Source organism: Silurus meridionalis, chromosome 20 (genome assembly GCF_014805685.1).
Source record: "Silurus meridionalis isolate SWU-2019-XX chromosome 20, ASM1480568v1, whole genome shotgun sequence".
NCBI lineage: Eukaryota > Metazoa > Chordata > Actinopteri > Siluriformes > Siluridae > Silurus > Silurus meridionalis.
In genome coordinates, this window is record NC_060903.1 from 9,806,746 (window position 1) to 9,827,739 (window position 20,994).

Below are 20,994 nucleotides of genomic sequence, written 5' to 3' on the forward strand. Positions count from 1 at the left end.
CAATCTAAAAAAAAAACCTGTTGTTTTCTTTTTATCTGTCAGTAGCTTGTAGTAATGTAGTTTTGTATTATTACAGCAGTCAGTGTTTTGCTGGTGCTGCACACCATTTTGATTTTTCTTTAACACTTTTACGTTTAGTTTGTTTATTTTAATAAACAGGGGGATAGTTTAAAGATAAATACTGTATTTTTCTCTTTGATTGCTAGGTACATGGGCTTCATGCTGAAGGATGGTGACCATGCAGACTGAAAGTGGAATTAGACTGCCAGAGCTACCACAATCAATTTGCATACACATGCACAGATTACAGGCATGCCTTCTGTACACGTTCAGCAACACACAAGTGTGAATGTAAGCAGGGGCACAAATTGAAAGGCAAGAAGCGGGTGTGTTGATGGTTTAAAATCATAATTACAGTTAACACATAGACATGCTGTCAGGTTCATCAAGATCACATTTGTAGTGTCTGGACCTGTTCAAACCATCTTTCTGAGTTTCAGCCTGTAGTTTGGCTTTTATCAATATGCGAGCATCAGAGTTAGAACTATTAAATTTAACATCCACATCTCAGTACTGCACCTGATCTTGCGTGACTGTTTCTCTGCTCATCAGGCTGTTGGAGCTACACTAGCTTCTATATACAACAAGGGAAAACATTAAATTAGATATAAATTGTGTAGACTGAGTGGAAAAAGCAGAGGCACTTAATATACACTCTGTGGACCTTTTTATGTCTGTGTTCGTTATTTTCAACTCATCATTTTCTATACAAGCAGTTTTAGTGCAAGACTGGATAGTAGTGATACAGAATGGTTATGTTGTAGTGTCACTGATATACTTAAGTATTCACTGGTCTTAATCTGTAGGTTACTGTTGTTTTAGGAGACCTGACAGTTAACCAGAAAATGTCAGTAATGACGGTGTTTTGTGAAGTCTGTGTTTTTTTTTTTTTTTCTCCCCCCAGAGCATTCTGAAAACAGCCGACTTGACATTTTTATTTTTGTTGTCTATAAAGTCTTGACCATCTTCAGGCTAAGACATATGCAGGATGTGTGTTTGTGAGGTAATGAAATAGACAGTAAAGGAAAAATTCCTGTGTTGTGAAAACCTTTTGTAACATTTACTGAAGCATTTGTTTTGTTATGGTTTTGGCTGGTGCTTGAAGGAGACATGCTAAAGTCTTAATATTCAGGTGCTTTTGTCACTATACACAAGCCTTTCTAACACGTGGTCCTAATACATCTCTAAAGTTTTTTTAGGTTTTATGTGCTCAAACACACCTTATTTAACGGGTTATTTACCAAGCCACGTTCAAGCTGAATCAGTTATGCTGGAGATGAATCAAAGCTAAATTATGCAGCAGTTGTAACACCAGAATGGCAATAATTTATTTTGGAGGAAGGTTTCTGGGTCCAGATGGTTCATTCATGTAGACAGTGTTGATGAATTTCGGAGGAGGAAGAAATATTTGTAGAAGGCCAAAAGTGATTATACAACTAATGTGACAATTAACGAACTCATACGTTTCACTTGGTTTCATTCCATTTTCGTTAGCGTAAAGAGCCTTTTATTCTCAACTGTTAGTCATCATTAGGGTTAAACAGCTGACACAGTTGAGTGCACATTTGCATAACTTTAGGACAAAATGAATAGGGAAAACTAAATAATCAAGTGGCAAAACATCACGGTTCAGAACTTTGCAGCTTTCTTTGTGAATGTGGTGATAAATATTTTGTAAGAACTTCCACCCACCTGCCTTTCGAACTACCTCCAATCTCTCGTATCTTCTTACAAGGTTAGTTTGAATTGTCTTAGTTGTAATATTTTCCCCACCCCCTTCCTATTCTTTCTGTTTTACCTACACAGGTTTGATTGGCCACTCTTTGCTCGTTCTTCTCGACACATCTTTTATAAACCCATGTCAGACACTGCCTTTTTCAGATCAGGTGTGTACACTGTGAGGATCATGACACAATGTCGATTTATTGCCTTCGGTTCTTTTCAGGTTTTCCGTTGTCATGTTGCAGGACACATTCATTGAATTGTAGAACTTGTTGCACTCGACAATATCACTTTCTGCATTGTGATCAATGTAGAATTAATGAACCAGCAACGCGTCTGTCCAGTGTGTCTGTGTATTTGTAAAAGTAAATGTATGTCTAATTATTTGTTTGATTGGATGCCAAGGTTTGTTTGCTCTGTGATCGTTGTGTACTTTTGTGTATGCACGTGCTCTGTGCACCAACACACTTCACTAAAGTCATTACCTGTTTAACCAATCCTAATGTATTGTAGACATGACCAATTATATTTTGCCTTGTAATGTAACTAAAATAATGACTATTCTTGTATTAAAACGGTAGACATGCCACTAAAGCACTGTATATTCTGCGTTATTTAGATACTGTGTAGTCTTTCTGCATCTCTGGTTGTGAGGGATGGTGGTGTTCATCAGATTTTCTTTTAACAAAGAAAGAGTATGATAGAGACACAAATGGTGGCATGAGCGCACCTTACCAGGGGCTAGATCAAAATATACTGAAAGCTTTTTTATGTTGTTTTCAGGTATCTGGGGTCAATTGGTAACTAATATTAACTTACAGTTTATTTAATTTCATTCTAGTTTTCTTTATCAAGTTTTGTGTTTTCCAGGCTGTGGAGAATGAGCAGATGTTAGAGTGAAGATTAAGGATACAAAGGCAGTGGCTATATTTATTTTCTTCTCTCAGTGAGTCAGTGCATTTACTACAAGAGTTATCTGGTAACACACACCCACACACACGCATCTGCCATTTCTGTCTTTTTCTCACTGTCGTACCCACACTGTGTTTGATTAAGGAACAAATCTAGTCATATATTTCAGAGTTTATTTCAGAAAAGTACAGTCTCCACCTTTTTTTTTTACTCTATCAAGAACCAATTAACAAAATAAATTAGTAAGTGCTCACTTGCTAAAACTACATTTAGATTTAATAAAGGATTCGCACAGTTTGAAGGGATGAAGCAGAAATTGGAGGCATCAGATTTCCCCAGTCAATAACTTCAAAAAGAGGTAAAGCTTAACTTATTTATTCAAAAAGACGTTTTTTTATGTTCTTTCCAGCCTAACTGCCACATACACACACACACCTCACCAAAAAGCAGCCTGCAGTCAAACACCTAAAACAAAAACAAAAAAAATTATATTTTTTGAAACATGCATATGTGTTTCATTAGTATATGATCAGCATGATTTAATTCCTTCATACACACACACACACTGTCTCCCTGTTAGTGTCTAATTGAATTATTGACACCCGTAATAAAACTGAGCACAAAAAAAGATTTTACACAATAATGATCATACTATTTATCAAAAACGATTCTCACTAGAACTATATAAATAATATTTTCTTTTGGGGGAAAATAATGTGCCAAAATGATTGCAGGAATAGTAATTGCAGACATGGCAATTGAAAACATATGGTTTTAAGTGGAACAGCTGAAAAATTCCTTTGTCCTCCATTACCATTGGCAAAACCTAAAGAACTTTCAGTACAAACGTAACAGATTGTTGTTGACCTGCAAAAATAAATACACAGAGAATACATAAGCATTTATAAAAACTAAGCATAATTATGGCCATAAAAAGTGTCAATTCCTACAGACATTTAGAGCCATTAGATTTACTGCCATAATGTGTTTCACTGAAAGGAGCCCAACCTCAGACCTTTTAGCTGTGCACAACATCAGCATGTTTTTAGTGACACAAAGGAATTGCATGCAGGTTTTAACCCGTTAAAAAACAATATAGTGCTTGATTTATTGATGTTTAAGGAAGTGTCTTATGGCATGTAGTTCAGCAGCTCTTGTGAACACTGAACATCATATTTCATCATTAAATCTGTTTGCCTCTCCCAGGAGCTGTTGTCTAGGCCATAGATAGGGCTTCTGACCTCAGCAAAAGGCAACCTAAAACTGGTTAAACACAAAATTAACCACCAAATCAGTGTTTTGGTCTCTGGATTTGAACCCTAATGAAAACCTGTGGTTCGAATTGAAGAGCAAATTTGACGTGCATAATTCTAATAAGGAGTGTGGAGGAGTGCAGCATGATCCTCTACACACAAGTGCCTAAAACCTTGTTGAACATTACAGGGAGAGACTCTCCAGTGCAATCATTAAATAAGTATTAATTGTGCTGATCATGTGCTGTGATTTCAAATCACTTTTTGTAGAAAATAATAGAAGCACTGCTTTCCACAAAAGGGTTGAAATCAATCTATGCAATGTGCTTGTATACCTAAGCTCAAAATATACTGTTTGTTTTCCTTAATAGTAATTTTCTCTTTTGTTTTGATGTAGGATGCCAATAATATATATCAAAACATTAGAGGCTTGCATGGAACAGGTATCAATTTCAGAAATTCGTTCTTTTCCATAGATTTCACGCCAAGTATAATTAGCCCTACATTCCTCCATTGTTCCTACCCATGCAGCACTATGGAATGGTTTGGACAAATAGCCAAGGGTGTTTTATTACACCATCTGTATCATTCTGAATTTCGCTAAAACTTTCGCAGCATTGCCGATTCAGCTTGTTGAAGGTCGTTGCTGCAGCTTTTGAAACGTTCCCTAAAAGCTCAGTGAGCCGTGTGCGCATTGTCTCAAACTGAAATCCTAAATCCATATTTGTTTTCTGGGTTAACTGGTCCACTGGGTCATATGTTGAAGATTCTTGATCCACTCTGGAACACAGCGGACGGGTTGGGAGACAACTTCGTCCTCACCAGCTGCTCCTGTAGGACAGAAACGAAAGGCATCAGCTAATTATTAACACAAATAATGACACACTCAGAACTGGACACTCTTTTGTTAAGTTACACAACAAATTAAAAGATTGAATTTATATCAATTTCTCACCTATCTAATGCTCACCTACCACATAAGTCTCATTTCTACCTTATCTCATAAGTTTGGCCTGGTTAAAGCATCACTATTTCAGTTAAGGTCATCTGTGAAACAGCTGCATATACATGATATGGCCAAAAATATGTGGACACTTGACCATCTCATCAATGAGTTTTCCCCCAAACTCTTGCCACAGTTTTTTGAAATCACACAACCATTTATTGTGTGTTGAAAATGCTGTAGCATTAACCTTCACTGTCATTGGAACAAAGAGGTCTAAAAGACTTCAAGGATGCCCCTGTGCACAAAGCAAGCTTCATAAAGATGCCAAGGCTGGTATGGAGGAACTTGAGCAGCCTGCACAGAGCCCTGACCTCTACGTCTTTCAATTTTGGGATCAAATCAAATTTTATTTGTCACATACATACAGAGTACGACATGCTTTTTACAACTGTCTGGCATTTAAGCATAAAAGGAATAGAATTAAGGATAAAACTAAAACACAAAAAAAAAAAGTCAAATCTTAAATTGGAGCACTGACTTGCTCAAATGACACCAGTGGCCAACCTCTTAAATCCTTCTCAGAAGAGTGAATGCTGTTACAGCAGCAGAAAGGGAGCAACACTTATTTACTTTTGATCATGTACTGTATTGATGTTGGCTACTTTTAAACTAGGGCCTAGGGGTTTGTGAGCTCACATCATGGTGTAGGTCTTTCGAGAAAAATGTGTTACTTTTAATAAGTATGTCATAAATGTATGCATATAAATGTAACAGTCAAGAGCAATTTCATTTATATGATCAAATTTTTCTAGAAATCTATATGAAATAATTTTAGCTAAACAAAATATATATTAATAAGTATTACTGATTAACTAAAATATCATGATTATTGCATATTCTAAATAAAACACTGCCTATTCTGTTCTTTAAAACAATAGTGATTTAAACAAAATGAAACGCCATAAAAAACTGAAAAGTTTAAGTCCGGAAAATTCCCACAATGCACCCAAAAAGGGAGTAATGATTAAATGATTACTTTGATTCCTTACTGGAAAAAGCATATTTTTTCAAAGCCTCTGAGCTCCAAAAAAAAAAGTGGATAAATGCTTAGCCAACTTTGTCTAAAAATGTAGCTTCTTATCGTTGTTCACAAACGATTACTTGTGTCAATGATTTGTAACATTCTTTCACACACTATATAACTTTGTTTTAAGTCTAATGACTATTCATATAAATAGTCTAGTACATATAAATGATAACGAATAGCTTGCAATTTTGTGTACATTTACATTTCAAACGATTGTGATTAAGCTCAAATTTATAATACATTTTTTTTACAGTAACTGATGAGGACATTAGAAGGCTTTGCCTGTCCGTTGTTAGTAAATGCCATAGGAGACAATTTACAACATGATTATGTAGCCATGTTGCAGGAAACAGTGTTTTACCGTGTAATTGCCTCATTACCTCATCTCTTTTAAAATCTGCCTCAGTCATTGCATTAGTACCTCACCACGTTACCGTGTTTAGCATACATTCACGTTAGCTACAGCAGCGGGTTTTATCAATAATCATCCGGAAATTACGATATTAATTAAATCTCTGTCTGACCCCGCAGAGCTTTACTGGGCCATTGAATACCTGAAATCAACGTTCCGTTGCACTCTAGAAGATGTAGCATGATCAGGGAGAAATTTTTTTAACACCATTAATTACTCTATACTGCTTGCTAGACTTGAGAACGTTGTTGGAATAAAGGGAACAGCTCTCTCCTGGCTTAGGTCTTATTTGACTGTTCGCTATCAATTTGTTGATGTAAATGGTGAGTTCTCCACACTCTGAGGTAAAGTTTGGTGTTCTGCAAGGATCTGGGTGTTCGAGTAAGTGCATAAATAAGCTTCAATTAGTTCAGAATGCAGCAGCAAGAGTCCTCACTAGATCTAGGAAATATGACCACATCACCCCTGTTTTAATCAGTCTACACTGCTCCCAATCAAATCTCGCATTGATTATAAAATACTACTACTGACGTATAAAGCACTTAACAGTCTCGCACCACAGTATCTGAGTGAACTTCTGTACTAGTATGATAATCCACGCCTACTTATATCAAAAGGTGCAGGATATTTGTTGGAACCTTAAATAATGAAGTAAATGAATAATGGAGTTTTTTTCTTGCCACAGTCGCCACCGGGTTGCTCATCAGGGACAAACTTACACTTATAAAGAACATATACATTTATTTTCACCACATTATCTGTGTAAAGCTTCTTTGAGATTATGTTCATTGTTAAAAGTGCTATACAAATAAAAATTAATTGAACTGAATTGAATGTACCACAGTGAACTTTCCAAGCATTCTCAACCAGGGCCAATACCACACAGTGTGGCAGTAATGCCAACCACATATTAAAGTTAAAAACCCTTGTAAACTTAATGCATCTAACCTCACATTGATGAAATTTGTGTGTTTAAATGGTATGGAATTCTTTCCTGCAACAACGCACTGCATGAAACGATGTAAAATGCATCCTAAAATGTCTGCTCTTGGGTGTTTTTTTTTTTTAAACAGTTTTTCTCAGTTGCTTTGGAACGTTTTCTTAAATCATCCCTAATATTTGCAAACCAGTAAGTGCATTCTCAAAACAATTTGTACAAACAGCACAAAGCATTAGATTTATTGCAAAAGCCTGTATTTCTCTCAAAATCCTTAGTACATCTCTCAAAAGTAAGTATTTGTCAATGAACATCTCATTCCCACCTGAATGAAAAGTGTCTTTGTCATTGTTCACAATCAAGATCATTAAAATGGTTAGTCATGTTGTCTGTATGATGGTTTACACTGACTGCAAATGCACAAAGTTAAATTTCTTCTGTATGGTACATATGAATATCAGCAGCATATTTGATTTATATTGATTGCAAGAGACCGGACAGAATTTACACTTTTGCTGTACTGTAATTGTGTCTGTTCATTTCTTGTTCTTTCATTGTTCATCCATTTTCAGAAATTGTAATTCTGTGTTATGCTCTGTTGTCAAATGAAGATTCACAAGATTCACCTTTGACCTATTTTAGAGAACTAGTTGATCATTGGCTAAACCAATGTCGTTAACCCGCTTTCATTAGTGACATTCAAGATTCATCTGCACAATTCATCAATTCAAGTCACATTTACAAAAAAAAAAAATGAATAGAAATTTTAGCTTGACAGATGATGACAACTGGTTTAACCATTTTTGCATTCAATGACTTGTGAAATGTTTTTTTTTATGATGTGCACAAATAACTAAATGATGTGGAGGTTGAACAAAGGGTGTTGAGAATTTTTGATCTGAGAAATGCAACTGCAAAGCAACTGAGAAAAACTGCAATATAGCAGGACCCTCTGCATTTGGCCACCACTGGAGAAATTGCTGCTTGCATGCATCTCAAAACATTTGCTTACAGCTGTCAGTTTAACTTATTATAATCCCGGTAGCAGTGGCTCGCCAAAATATACGAGATATACACTCTCTGCAGAAGAAGTGATAAGAGCCTATTGTCATTTTTGATGGATAAGTTACCTGTCGCTCTGATCAAGTCAAATGCAGTTAAACTGATTGCTCCATATTGAGAACGTGGTCATAATGTGTTCGAGGAATAGAAAAAAGGTGAAGATGGGACTGTAGTATTTATAGCAAATATAATGTTTGATGGAAGGTTTTCAGGTTACTCTCAGGTGGCTGGCATTTAGAAGATGTGAAATAGAATCTAAATTAGATATGCCTTTCATCTTACTGTAACCTGCATACAAATTAATTGTGTGTGTGGGTGTGGGTGTGGGTGTGGCTGGCTGGCTGGCTGGCTGGCTGTAGTTAATTTTCCCTCTGGAAATAGCCATAACAGCAGAAAAATATCGACTCAGCCTTAGCCAGGTTTCTAAGACACTTTGAGCTGGAAGATGAATGGGCTGCAGGCTTAATGCACATCATGCACACCTGTTCCATGCACACTTATTTTTGACAAATAGAAAATATATACAGTGGGGCAAAAAAAGTAGTTAGTCAGCCACTAATTGTGCAAGTTCTTCCACTTAAAAAGATGAGAGAGGCCTGTAATTTTCATCATAGGTACACTTCAACTATGAGAGACAAAATGAGGTAAAAAAAATCCAGAAAAATCACATTGTCTGATTTTTAAATAATTTATTTGCAAATTATGGTGGAAATAAGTATTTGGTCACCCACAAAAAAAGCAAGTTTTCTTCACAGACCTGTAATTTCTTCTTTAAGAGGCTCCTCTGTCCTTCACTTGTTACCTGTATTAATAGCACCTGTTTGAACTTGTTATCAGTATAAAAGACACCTGTCCACAAGCTCAAACAGTCAAACTCCAAACTCCACTATGGCCAAGACCAAAGAGCTGTCAAAGGACACCAGAAACAAAATTGTAGACCTGCACCAGGCTGAGAGGACTGAATCTGCAATAGGTAAGCAGCTTGGTGTGAAGAAATCAACTGTGGGAGCAATTATTAGAAAATGGAAGACATACAAGACCACTGATAAGCTCCCTCGATCTGGGGCTCCACACATGATCTCACCCCGTGGGGTCAAAATGATCACAAGAACAGTGAGAAAAAATCCCAGAACCACACCGGGGAGATCTAGTGAATGACCTGCAGAGAGCTGGGACCAAAGTAACAAAGGCTACCATCAGTAACACACTATGCTGCCAGGGACTCAAATCCTGCAGTGCCAGATGTGTCCCCCTGCTTAAGCCAGTACACGTCCGGGCCCGTCTGAAGTTTGCTAGAGAGCATTTGGATGATCCAGAAGAGGATTGGGAGAATGTCATATGGTCAGATAAAACCAAAATATAACTTTTTGGTAAAAACTCAACGTGTCGTGTTTGGAGGAGAAAGAATGCTGAGTTGCATCCAAAGAACACCATACCTACTGTGAAGCATGGGGGTGGAAACATCATGCTTTGGGGCTGTTTTTCTGCAAAGGGACCAGGACAACTGATCCGTGAAAAGGAAAGAATGAATGGGGCCATGTTTTGTGAGATTTTGTGTGAAAGCCTCCTTCTATCAGCAAGGGCATTGAAGATGAAACGTGGCTGGGTCCCGCCTGGGCAACGAAGGAGTGGCTTCATAAGAAGCATTTCAAGGTCCTGGAGTGGTCTAGCCAGTCTCCAGATCTCAACACCATAGAAAAGCTTTGGAGGGAGTTGAAAATCCGTGTTGCCCAGCGACAGCCCCAAAACATCACTGCTCTAGAGGAGATCTGCATGGAGGAATGGGCCAAACTACCAGCAACAGTGTGTAAAAACCTTGTGGAGACTTACAGAAAACGTTTGATCTCAGTTATTGCCAACAAAGGGTATATAACAAAATATTGAGATTTACTTTTGTTATTGACCAAATACTTATTTTCCACCATAATTTGCAAGGTCATCATCTTTTGACAGTGGATATGGACAGGTTTCAGTAAAGATGTTCACTACATCATGCATGTCCTCTGGCTATTCCTGACACCACATGACCCAGGGTACTTTAGTCATAGAACCATAATAACATTCAAAACCTTGTGTTTAGTGTCCTTAAGTAGAACTTAGACCTCTTTTGTGTAAAACAGGAATCAGACTTTCTGAAATACTTTAACCAGCCTATCAGACACCAACAACCATATTACAGATAAACTCACAGGTAAACTCACAAAGATCTATTTTCTTACCATGCATGTTTTGTATTGACTTTAACAGTCATCTCAAAAATAATGAAACAGCAAGGACAAATTCTGTATTTTTTGGGGTTTTCTTTTGCATTATATTTACATTTTAACAAAAGAGTTTGAGTATGATCTATAATAATGGATAAGAATTTCAGCTATTTCCTGGTATTTCAATCAAGATGTGTTAAAGTTCATAGGACATTCTTGTTGCAAAGTTGAGCCTTATTAGACTGCCTGACTGAACAATTAATAGCATAGAATGTCTACTCTAGACGTGAGCAATAAGTTTTTATCTTTGAAGACGGCATATTTTGTGAAAAAGGATACACATCATGAACACTGTGAACATGTGAGCTGTCTGTGGGGGAAAAAACAAGCCATTTTAAAACTAAAAAGGAAACTCGTAAAATATATTTTGGATGTCCAAAAACAAATCACTGTCAAACTAACAGCCAGACATGGAACAGGTCAACTAAAAGAAAACGGTCAGAAAACGGTCTGTTAGAACGTACTTTAATATTTCATGCAGAAATGCATTACTACACTTAGCTAAAGATCAGCTGTGTCAAGATCACTTTTGAATGTTGAACTGGATTGAACTGGATTAAACTGGATTATTTGGGGCAGCATGGAAATGTCAGTGTCTCTACACTCAGACAGGCCCTGCAGGGCCAATTTCATATTGATCCAGCCTGCCCTTGGTAATTGTTAAACTAGGGCAACACAATATTTTCTCAATGGTTATCATGGTTTTGGTCTGTTTTATATTGTGGATTTATTTTATTTTTGAATTTTTATATACCAGTGCAAGTTTGAATTATCAAATGTGATTAGTTAGAAGTCCATTATTTACATATACCTGAATGGAACATTTGTATGCGTTGATTTATTGCAATGCCTAGTCTAATAACAATGTGTGTGTGTGTGTGTGTGTGTGTGTGTGTGTGTATATACAGTGAGGAAAATAAGTATTTGAACACCCTGCTATTTTGCAAGTTCTCCCACTTAGAAATCATGGAGGGGTCTGAAATTGTCATCATAGGTGCATGTCCACTGTGAGAGACATAATCTAAAAAAAAAATCCAGAAATCACAATGTATGATTTTTTTAAACTATTTATTTGTATGATACGGCTGCAAATAAGTATTTGAACACCTGTCTATCAGCTAGAATTCTGACCCTCAAAGACCTGTTAGTCTGCCTTTAAAATGTCCACCTCCACTACATTTATTATCCTAAATTAGATGCACCTGTTTGAGGTCGTTAGCTGCATAAAGACACCTGTCCACCCCATCCAATCAGAAAGAATCCAACTACAGTGGTCCCCCGGTTATCGAACTTAATTCGTCCCTTAAAACCGTTCGAAATCCGATATGTTCAAAAACCGGACCTAATTATCCCATAAAAAATAATGGAAAACCAATTAATCCGTTCCCGAACTCCAGCAATACCCAATAATTAACCATTTTTTCCTGTTTTTAGCCGTATTATTTAGTCAGGAATCCCCCTGCCACGCCCCCTACGGTGGCTGTCATGGTGCTTCAGGGAATGCCCTTTTCCTTGGCTCATGCGTGCCCCGCCCAAATTGAGCTAATGCAATCGGGCTTCCTCTGTAAAGCACCGTGGATATTATTTATGGACTGCCTTTTGCCGGATTATCCCGATCTCTGTGGGTATTTTGTGTTGGTTCGGTAAAAGTATAAATTAACAACTTTACAAGAGTAAGAAACAAAATGATTACTGTACTTACCGCTAAATATCACTAATATTGTTCACAAACAGAAGTTGCGATAGATGCTTACTCAGCGATGGTTGAAGCGGAAGCAGTTTTTCCTCGCTGGGTTGGGCAGCGTGGGTGGCGTTCGATAACTGGAACTTTGTTCGTTCACCGGACCGAAATTTCGTTCGGAAAACCGTTCGCTAACCGGAATGTTCGATAGCCGAGCCATTCGATAACCGGGGACCACTGTACTAACATGGCCAAGACCAAAGAGCTGTCCAAAGACACTAGAGAAAAAACTGTACACCTCCACAAGGCTGGAAAGGGCTACGGGAAAATTGCCAAGCAGCTTGGTGAAAAAAGGTCCACTGTTGGAGCAATCATTAGAAAATGGAAGAAGCTAAACGTGACTGTCAATCTCCCTTGGACTGGGGCTCCATGCAAGATCTCACCTCGTGGGGTCTCAATGATCCTAAGGAATGTGAGAAATCAGCCCAGAACTACACGGGAGGAGCTGGTCAATGACCCGAAAAGAGCTGGGACCACCGTTTCCAAGGTTACTGTTGGTAATACACTAAGACGTCATGGTTTGAAATCATGCATGGCACGGAAGGTTCCCCTGCTTAAACCAGCACATGTCCAGGCACGTCTTAAGTTTGCCAATGACCATTTGGATGATCCAGAGGAGTCATGAGAGAAAGTCATGTGGTCAGATGAGACCAAAATAGAACTTTTGGGTCATAATTCCACTAAACGTGTTTGGAGGAAGAAGAATGATGAGTACCATTCCAAGAACACCATCCCTACTGTGAAGCATGGGGTGGTAGCATCATGCTTTGGGGTGTTTTTCTGCACATGGGACAGGGCGACTGCACTGTATTAAGGAGAGGATGACCAGGACCATGTATTGCGAGATTTTGGGGAACAACCTCCTTCTCTCAGTTAGAGCATTGAAGATGGGTCAAGGCTGGGTCTTCCAACATGACAATGACCCGAAGCACACAGCCAGGATAACCAAGGAGTGGTTCTGTAAGAAGCATATCAAGGTTCTGGCATGGCCTAGCCAGTCTCCAGACCTAAACCCAATAGAGAATCTTTGGAGGGAGCTCAAACTCCGTGTTTCTCAGCGACAGGCCAGAAACCTGACTGATCTAGAGAAGATCTGTGTGGAGAAGTGGGCCAAAATCCCTCCTGCAGTGTGTGCAAACCTGGTGAAAAACTACAGGAAACGTTTGATCTCTGTAATTGCAAACAAAGGCTACTGTACCAAATATCAACATTGACTTTCTCAGGTGTTCAAATACTTATTTGCAGCTGTATCATACAAATAAATAGTTAAAAAAATCATACATTGTGATTTCTGGATTTTTTTTTTTTAGATTATGTCTCTCACAGTGGACATGCACCTATGATAACAATTTCAGACCACCCCATGATTTCTAAGTGGGAGAACTTGCAAAATAGCAGGGTGTTCAAATACTTATTTTCCTCACTGTGTATATATATAATGTGTGTGTGTGTGTGTGTGTGTGTGTGTGTGTGTGTGTGTGTGTACATACACATACACTCAATACACACTGGCCATTCTTCCTGAATAATTGTTTGTCCATTATAATCTTCTCTCCCACCATTACTGTAATTCTCTTTAATCCCTTGCCTCTGTAATGCGTCTCTCAGCTGGCTAACATCTCACCCATGTGAGCAGATGGCACAGGGAGGAGAATGGCCCTGTTTACTTTTAAATCTTTGAATAACATAAAGAATATCATCTGACATACAATTATCTTGTACTTGTATATGTGTAATGACAAAGTTTAATCTAATCTAATATTTTCATTTTTTTAAAAACAGCACTTTTAGAGAACCAGCATAACAGATTAAAAAAGTTGCTAAAGCAATAAAGGCTTGAACTATAGTTCACTTTTTGGAGCAAATAGCTAAATAATTGTACTGCAGCTGCAGTGTTACATGACATTTAACTTTATTTTCAAAAGATTGCAAAGCTGTAGTATTACTACAATACTACAGTTTTTAAATAATTAACTATGTAAAAAAAAACCTGTTTTTGAAATCATCTCACAAAACTACTTAACATCAAGAATCAACAATACAGCTATGAACGTGATTATCTTTTTTTTTCCATTTATGCCTCAAACAGGTCTAGAACTATGAGGATATTTATGAAACGTGTGTGTGCATGTGACTTTATGTGCAGGCACTGTGTTGGGAACAAAGATACTGTTAATGTTACATTTTATATTTAATCTGTGGCTTTTAACTAGTTCCAAAAAGTTCAGTAAATCAGAAACTGTCCATTATACTGGTTATAAAACTCAAATAAAAATAAAAATGTACATAATGTATTAACACTGCAAGCAATCAGAGCTCAGCTCAGTACACATACTGAAAATAGTAATTCCAATATTGTAACTGTTTCTACTAAATGTAACTGTGTAACGTTTCCTTTAAAATGTCTTCTGTTCATCACCCAAGAATCGGTGTGACATTTGAAATATACCCGAGCTCGAGTTAATGCCTCTCCCTAATTTATTTATAACTCACGTTTGCAATCCTTTGCAAACACACTTCATACTCTTCTTTTTATTTATCAGACTTTTTCCAATCACTCTCTTTTAAAGATTTGTGTGAAACATAATGCATTGTGATAACTGAAACATAATGAGCCAAACTTCCTGAGGTACTTTATAGTAATTATAATTTAAAATCAAGATAAATCAGACCATGCAACATGTATACCATCTTCAGCTGTCTAGTTTGTGTCCACTGTAGCTTCAGATTCTTGTTCTTGGCTGACAGGACTGGACCCAGATATAGTCTTCTATAATTGTAGCAGTTCATCTCAAAATTGTAAATTTGTGCTGCTTTCTGAAATGTTTAGCATGTTTATAAAGACTTACTGTAGCGTTCCTATAAGTTCTAGCCAATTCAGCCATTCTCCTCTGACCTCTGAACTTATGCCTGAAGAACAGCTGTTATTTGATCATTCCAGAAAATCAACAGTTTCTTAAACCAGAGCATCTCATACCAGAAACCACTATACCCTGTAGTGTCCAGTATAAAGAAATGCTCACATGAGCATTTACGCAGGTGTGGTATCAAGGAAATCCCTTTTCTGTTGCAGTTTAGTCATCAATTACAGCTTTCTCTAACCTTTGTCATTAGTGTAGTTCTGTGGGCATCAGCAAATGTTAACACATTTGATCATTCATAATTCATTGGCTTTCATAATCACACACATATACACAGATAATATCAGAATTTACAAAACAACAGTTAATCTAACAGGAATTGCCTAAAATTAAATATTTTGCAAAAATATTTACATACAGCATTTTGCCATGTCGTAACACACACCTCAGCTCATGAATCTGCTGTATAATTAGCTGAATAAGTGTGAAAGTGCAGGAAAAATTTAAGGGCAGGGATTTCATGCACAAATCTAGGACAGTCACAGCGTGCCATAATGAAGTGCTGCAACCAAGTGATCTAACTCAGAAAATAAGCTTGAGAATTAGATGAGGCTTTTCATTAGCAAGCACAAATATGTGTACTCCAACTCACCTCTGGTCTGGAACTGACCTCAGGTTTGCCTGCCGTGTCTGCGAAGCTGGGCTGTGTACGTGCGGTCATGTCCGGCACACTGACATCAGCATGCCTGTGCGCGTCAGTACTGAAGGCAGCCTGGTAGCTGGTCTCAGGAGGAGGCTCACTGGATGCCATTCCCAGGAATGTAGGCCTTTTCTGAATGGGCTTAGAGGGCAGCACCCCTGCCCATGGTCTGTACTCCTCTCTGAATCCAGACAGAAATGAAATATTCAGGATTAGAACAGGGGTTCCCTGGGTCTTTTATATTGATCCAGCCTGCCCTTGGTAATTGTTAAAATAGGCCAACACAATATATTTCTTCAGTGGTTATCACGATATTGGTCTGTTTTATAATAGTCTAACTTCCTTTGACATTTTAATAACAAAGCCCAACATTTTTTCAATCAGTTTAGGACTTGAAAATTCATGTCAATAAATAAATTGCCATATTTATCATCTACTGAGACAAATAGTAATATAAAACATGTACACAGATCAGCCATAACATTAAAACTGCCTGCCTAACATTCTGTAGTTTCCCCTTGTGCTGCCAGTTCTGATCTGTCAACTTCTGAAGGTGAGCCGTGCTATCTGTAACCAAGACTTTATTAACATGCCTGTAAGAAGCCAAAAATACTTATTTGGGCTGAGATCTGAGGATCAAGCCAACACCTTTTTTTTTTTTGTTATGGTTGATTTTTTTTTATTTCCCCAAACAACCAATTGTTGCAATATAGTTAGGCCCATTATTCTACTGAAGGAGGTCACTGCCAGTAGGGAATACTATTGCTATTAAAGCTTCCACTTGGTCTGCAGCAATTTCTAGGTAGGTGCTACCTGTCAAAATAGCATCCCCAGCAGAACATTGTCTCTGGCTGCTTGCTTTCTTTCCATGGTGATATTCTGGTGCCAAATCCTCTCTAAGGAAGTGATCCACATGTGGCTGGTGTCTACATGGTACACAGCAAGCTGTGATGCATTTTGGGCTCTGACACTAATCAACATTTTAATGGGAAGGGACCAGACAGGCTAGCCTTTACACACCATGTATACGCTTGACCGTTTTTCCTGCTTCCAAAACAACTTCTAGAAATAACTGTTCACTTTGTTGCTACTCCTTGTCAGCTGCCATTACTTATCAGTGTTATCCCCATTATGTCTCTCTGTTTTTTTTATGACAGATCAGTGTATGTAACAAAATAAATGCGCTCCTCTTTGAATTTTAGCAGTGCCATGGTTCACATCAACTATTAGAACAATCAGAAAAAAATGTGAACTCAGTTGTTTGGTGGCAGAAAGGCTGGTTTGAGTATTTTTATTTTTTATTTCTTTTTGTACTTCTATTTCAATTTTAACACAAAGAATAAAGAATGGCCAGACTGGTTCAAGCTTGCAGAAAGTCTACATCAGGGGTCACCAACCTTTTTGAAACTGAAAGCTGCTTCTTGGGTAACGATTAATGTGAAGGGCTACCAGTTTGATACACAAAAGTCGAAATAACAAATTTGCTCAATTTACCTTTATTTATATGTTATTATTAATAATTAATGATTTTCATCTATATCTAGTCATCTATATTTTAATATTGTCATTTACAAATTCACACCAATGCAAGAGTGGTTTAAAAAGAATAGCAACAAAATTAATTTGATGCAGCTCACTGGTAAGTGGCCCTATGGTGAGCAATTTTTTTAGAAAAGGCCATGTTGGTGACCCCTGGTCTACAGTAACTAAGATAAACACTCTATACAAATGTGATGAGTAAAAAAGCATCTCAGAATGCATATAATGTTGAAGTTGAGATACAGTAGATGGCCTACAACAGCAGAAGACCATGTCAGTTTAATCTCAGGTACAGGTTAATCTTAGAACTAGACAAATTGAAGACTGGGAAGATGTGTATTGGTCTGATGAATCGCGATTTTTGCTGAGTGTCAGATTTAGATGCCAAAAGCATGAATCCATTGAGCCAACCTGCCTTGTCTGAACAGTCCAGGCTGATAGGAGTGGTGTAATGGTGTGGGAAATATTTTCCTAGCAAACTTTGGGCCTGTTAATTCCAATTAATCATCACTTGAATTGCACAGTCTATTTAAGAATTGTTGCTGATCATGTGGATCTCTTGATGGCCTCAATTTACTTCTAACCTCCAGCATGATGATGCAACATGTCACAATGCAAGTCTCAAATTGGTTTCATGAACATGACAAATAATCAATCACTGTATCAATAGCATGGTAAAATACCAGATTTGCAGAATGAAGATGCACCTAATAAATCATCAGGAAATGCATGATGTAATCATGTCTAATGGATCTAAATATCAAATGAATGTTCCAATCCAAGATAATTCGCTGTTTTGAGTGCAAACAGAGGCTTGCCCACGTACCCAAACTCGGAATTGTGTTTCAAATAAAGTAAGGAAATAAGGAAAGTAGTCTGATTTCAAATGTTTTGTCAGTCATTAAATAGCAGACCAAACTAATGTATGATTATACCTGAAGCATTGGTAACCATTCAACTGAAAAAGCAAGCAGTAAAATAAAGCACTTAGTTGTTATGGTTGGATTCACTACATAATATTTACAGAATATTTTTTTATCAAAATTAAATATTTGCAGGCATTTTTCCTGCTTGATAGCAAAAATATCTCCACAAATGTAATCTCATTTGAAGGCCATACAGCCCACCAATATTCGTAATTTTTATGAGAACTGTCAAACACATAGTATATCAGGATTGGGGAAAAAAACTTTATAATATGATGTCTCTGAGCTGCAATGCAATATATGAGCAATGTAAGAAACATGCTGGGTTCTGGCATTCATGCCTTTTAGACACATTATTACAGTCCCAGTATACCGCAGACCCATCACAACATTATTTCCTACTCACTATGGCCTCTTATTACGATAATGCTCTCTGCAACACTGCAAAAACGGTTCTGTAAACTAGTACATGACCAAAAGACCAAGGTGTTGCAAATTTCCCAGATCTTCATCTAAATGAGCCATGTGGGGATGTGCTGGACAAACAACTCTGGTCCATTGAGGACCCAATTCCCAACAGAATGGAGATGTGTAGAACATCAGGGAGAGCACTTACGTTAAGCAGTGTGAAAATGATATTCTATTATTATGCATTATGCAGTTTGGAACGCAGCCTTGAATTCTATTTAAATGTGCACTCAGTGCTGAGACTAATGTGCACGCTTCTTCTTCTTCTTCTTCTGCAAGTAGCTTGCAATAGCAAGTGTTAGCAAAGAGGGTGAATCCAAAATCACAGGCTTTTCAAATGATAATTTAACAAGAAAAAAGACTATATAGTGAAGTGTCTTAGTGGGTTCTATTAAGTGTTTTTTACTGGGGTGCTTTTGGTGTCACAGACTAACAATCAGAACATCACAATTCTGCAACAATGTAAAAAAAATCATTTAGGCTAAATAAATCTGTTATAAATAAATCACTCTCCGTTATATTAAGCAGAAGAGCTCATGTAGACGTGTTTGAGATTGGTACAGATTTATGGCCGGAATTGTAGACATGATGAGAGCAGCTGTGTGAAATGAACATCTGGGAGACATGAACCACATCAGCAGTAACATTAACCGGAAGGTGCGGTTTAATCGGCCGTTTTAACGAGCCGGTAGTGTTTACTGGGCATCTTACAGCTGTGTCTGAATTACTGTGCACTGATTAGATTTGGCGTTGTGTGGGTCAGTATCCATATCCCTCAGTGTGTCTGAAAGGCTTATAGGAGCTTCTTTCCTCGCATGTTTTATGACTTTGAAAAATCCGGCACAGCTTAGTCTTCATCAGAGACTCGTTTTTAAACATTATTAAGGTTTCTGTGCCCTTTTTCATACCCCGATTTGGACACAGTTGATAAAGTGCATTACATAATCGCCCGCATTAGATTTTGCTATTCGCTTTTAAACCACTGCAATGCAACAGCCCGTGTCCGGGCGTCACTTCTACACTGGGTTTAGAAATACTTCTACACTGCTAGCACTCTTTAATAACCTGCTCATTTATTTCTCATCCCAAGCATATTCCGGCCACCATCCACACACCGCATCTGTAGTCTGCATCTCCAGTGATGGACTGGTGTGAAGTCCAGTCTCTGTGTTACCTGTAAGAGCTCGTCTTAGCCGCTTCACTCAGCGCGTGTCTCCTTGTGCCCGCGCGCTCTTCTGCCTCTGCACGCGCATGGTGCTGCTTGACCGCGCTGTTTTTTTCCACGGCGCCGTTACTAATCCACGGAAAGTTGTCCTTTTTCGGAATGGGCCACGGTTTAAAGTCCTGTTTGTACTGGGTCACGCTGGGGAACGGCGCGTCCTCGCGCGTTGTGTAACTCGGCTCCGCGCGCCTGCGACTCACGCGGTTGCCTCCGGCTTCCTGTGCCGCGGGAGAGTCGCCGTGGTCCGGCGTGGTGCGATCGCGCTTCTGCGCTCGCTCATCGGGAACGTTTCCCGTTACCGAGCGGATCTCCTTGTCGGTGATTTCCGAGTAGTTCTGGATGGTCAGTGGGACGGACAGGTCTGATTTGTCAAACTGGTTCCAGAACTGCGCCAGACAGCACACCCGAGTGATGCACGGCCACGCCATAGCGATCCGAGGAGAAGATGCAACTAGAAGAAAGGACACAAACTACACTAAGGCGTGACACGAGAGGCGCTGGATCACATTCGGACCGGTCTAGTGCTCCTAATGAAGTGCTGATCTGCGCTGAGAGCAAAAGCGCGCACACTCCTGACGCTCGACACGTGCTCCCTGATCTCAAGGCCATGCAGAACAATCCATAACAAATCCGACACCAGGCCGAGGAGAGCCAAGATCCTGCTGTTACACAAAACTGACTTTCACTTATTCTCTGCATCTTCATTAAGGCAGGAAATAATTACATCCTTCTGCTATTACTCTCATAGCTTTAGAGGTTTCACGACCAGGTTAATCAGGGTTTATAAATGAATCAAATCATATGGACCACAGAGCAAAACAATAATTATACACACATTGCAAAGAATAGATAGTTAAAAAAGTTTTAACTACAATAACGACA

The 20,994-nt window shown here is 38.3% G+C and overlaps 2 protein-coding genes across 3 annotated transcripts in view; one reads left to right on the forward strand and one right to left on the reverse strand.

Annotated features, from left to right (window-relative positions):
- yeats2 (YEATS domain containing 2) overlaps positions 1-2,376 on the forward strand; it is a 45,420-nt gene extending 43,044 nt beyond the window's left edge. The window contains exon 31 of the mRNA XM_046876620.1: positions 207-2,376. Within this exon, the coding sequence (XP_046732576.1) occupies positions 207-249 (43 nt within the window). The 3' untranslated portion in view covers positions 250-2,376. The remainder of the gene's footprint in view (positions 1-206) is intronic.
- Positions 2,377-3,053: 677 nt separating this feature from the next.
- On the reverse strand, positions 3,054-20,924 carry map6d1 (MAP6 domain containing 1). Of its 2 annotated transcripts, none has more exons than XM_046876451.1 (3): positions 20,065-20,924; positions 15,928-16,138; positions 3,054-4,778 (listed from the first exon to the last, which is right to left on the reverse strand). In XM_046876451.1, the coding sequence occupies exons 1-3, from the start codon at positions 20,538-20,540 to the stop codon at positions 4,701-4,703; spliced, it is 765 nt and encodes a 254-aa protein (XP_046732407.1). In that variant the 5' UTR covers positions 20,541-20,924; the 3' UTR covers positions 3,054-4,700. The 2 variants fall into 2 exon arrangements, with proteins under 2 accessions (XP_046732407.1, XP_046732406.1); XM_046876450.1 differs by having other exon boundaries at positions 15,910-16,138.
- Positions 20,925-20,994: the final 70 nt, after the last annotated feature.

Excerpts from the sequence above, each read along its gene's own strand:
- map6d1 (XM_046876450.1), bottom strand. The coding sequence starts at position 20,540 with ATGGCGTGGCCGTGCATCACTCGGGTGTGCTGTCTGGCGCAGTTCTGG. Across the intron at positions 16,139-20,064 it reads GCTAAGACGAGCTCTTACAG|AGAGGAGTACAGACCATGGG; the intron begins GTAACACAGAGA and ends GTCTGGATTCAG. Across the intron at positions 4,779-15,909 it reads AGGTCAGTTCCAGACCAGAG|GAGCAGCTGGTGAGGACGAA; the intron begins GTGAGTTGGAGT and ends TCTGTCCTACAG.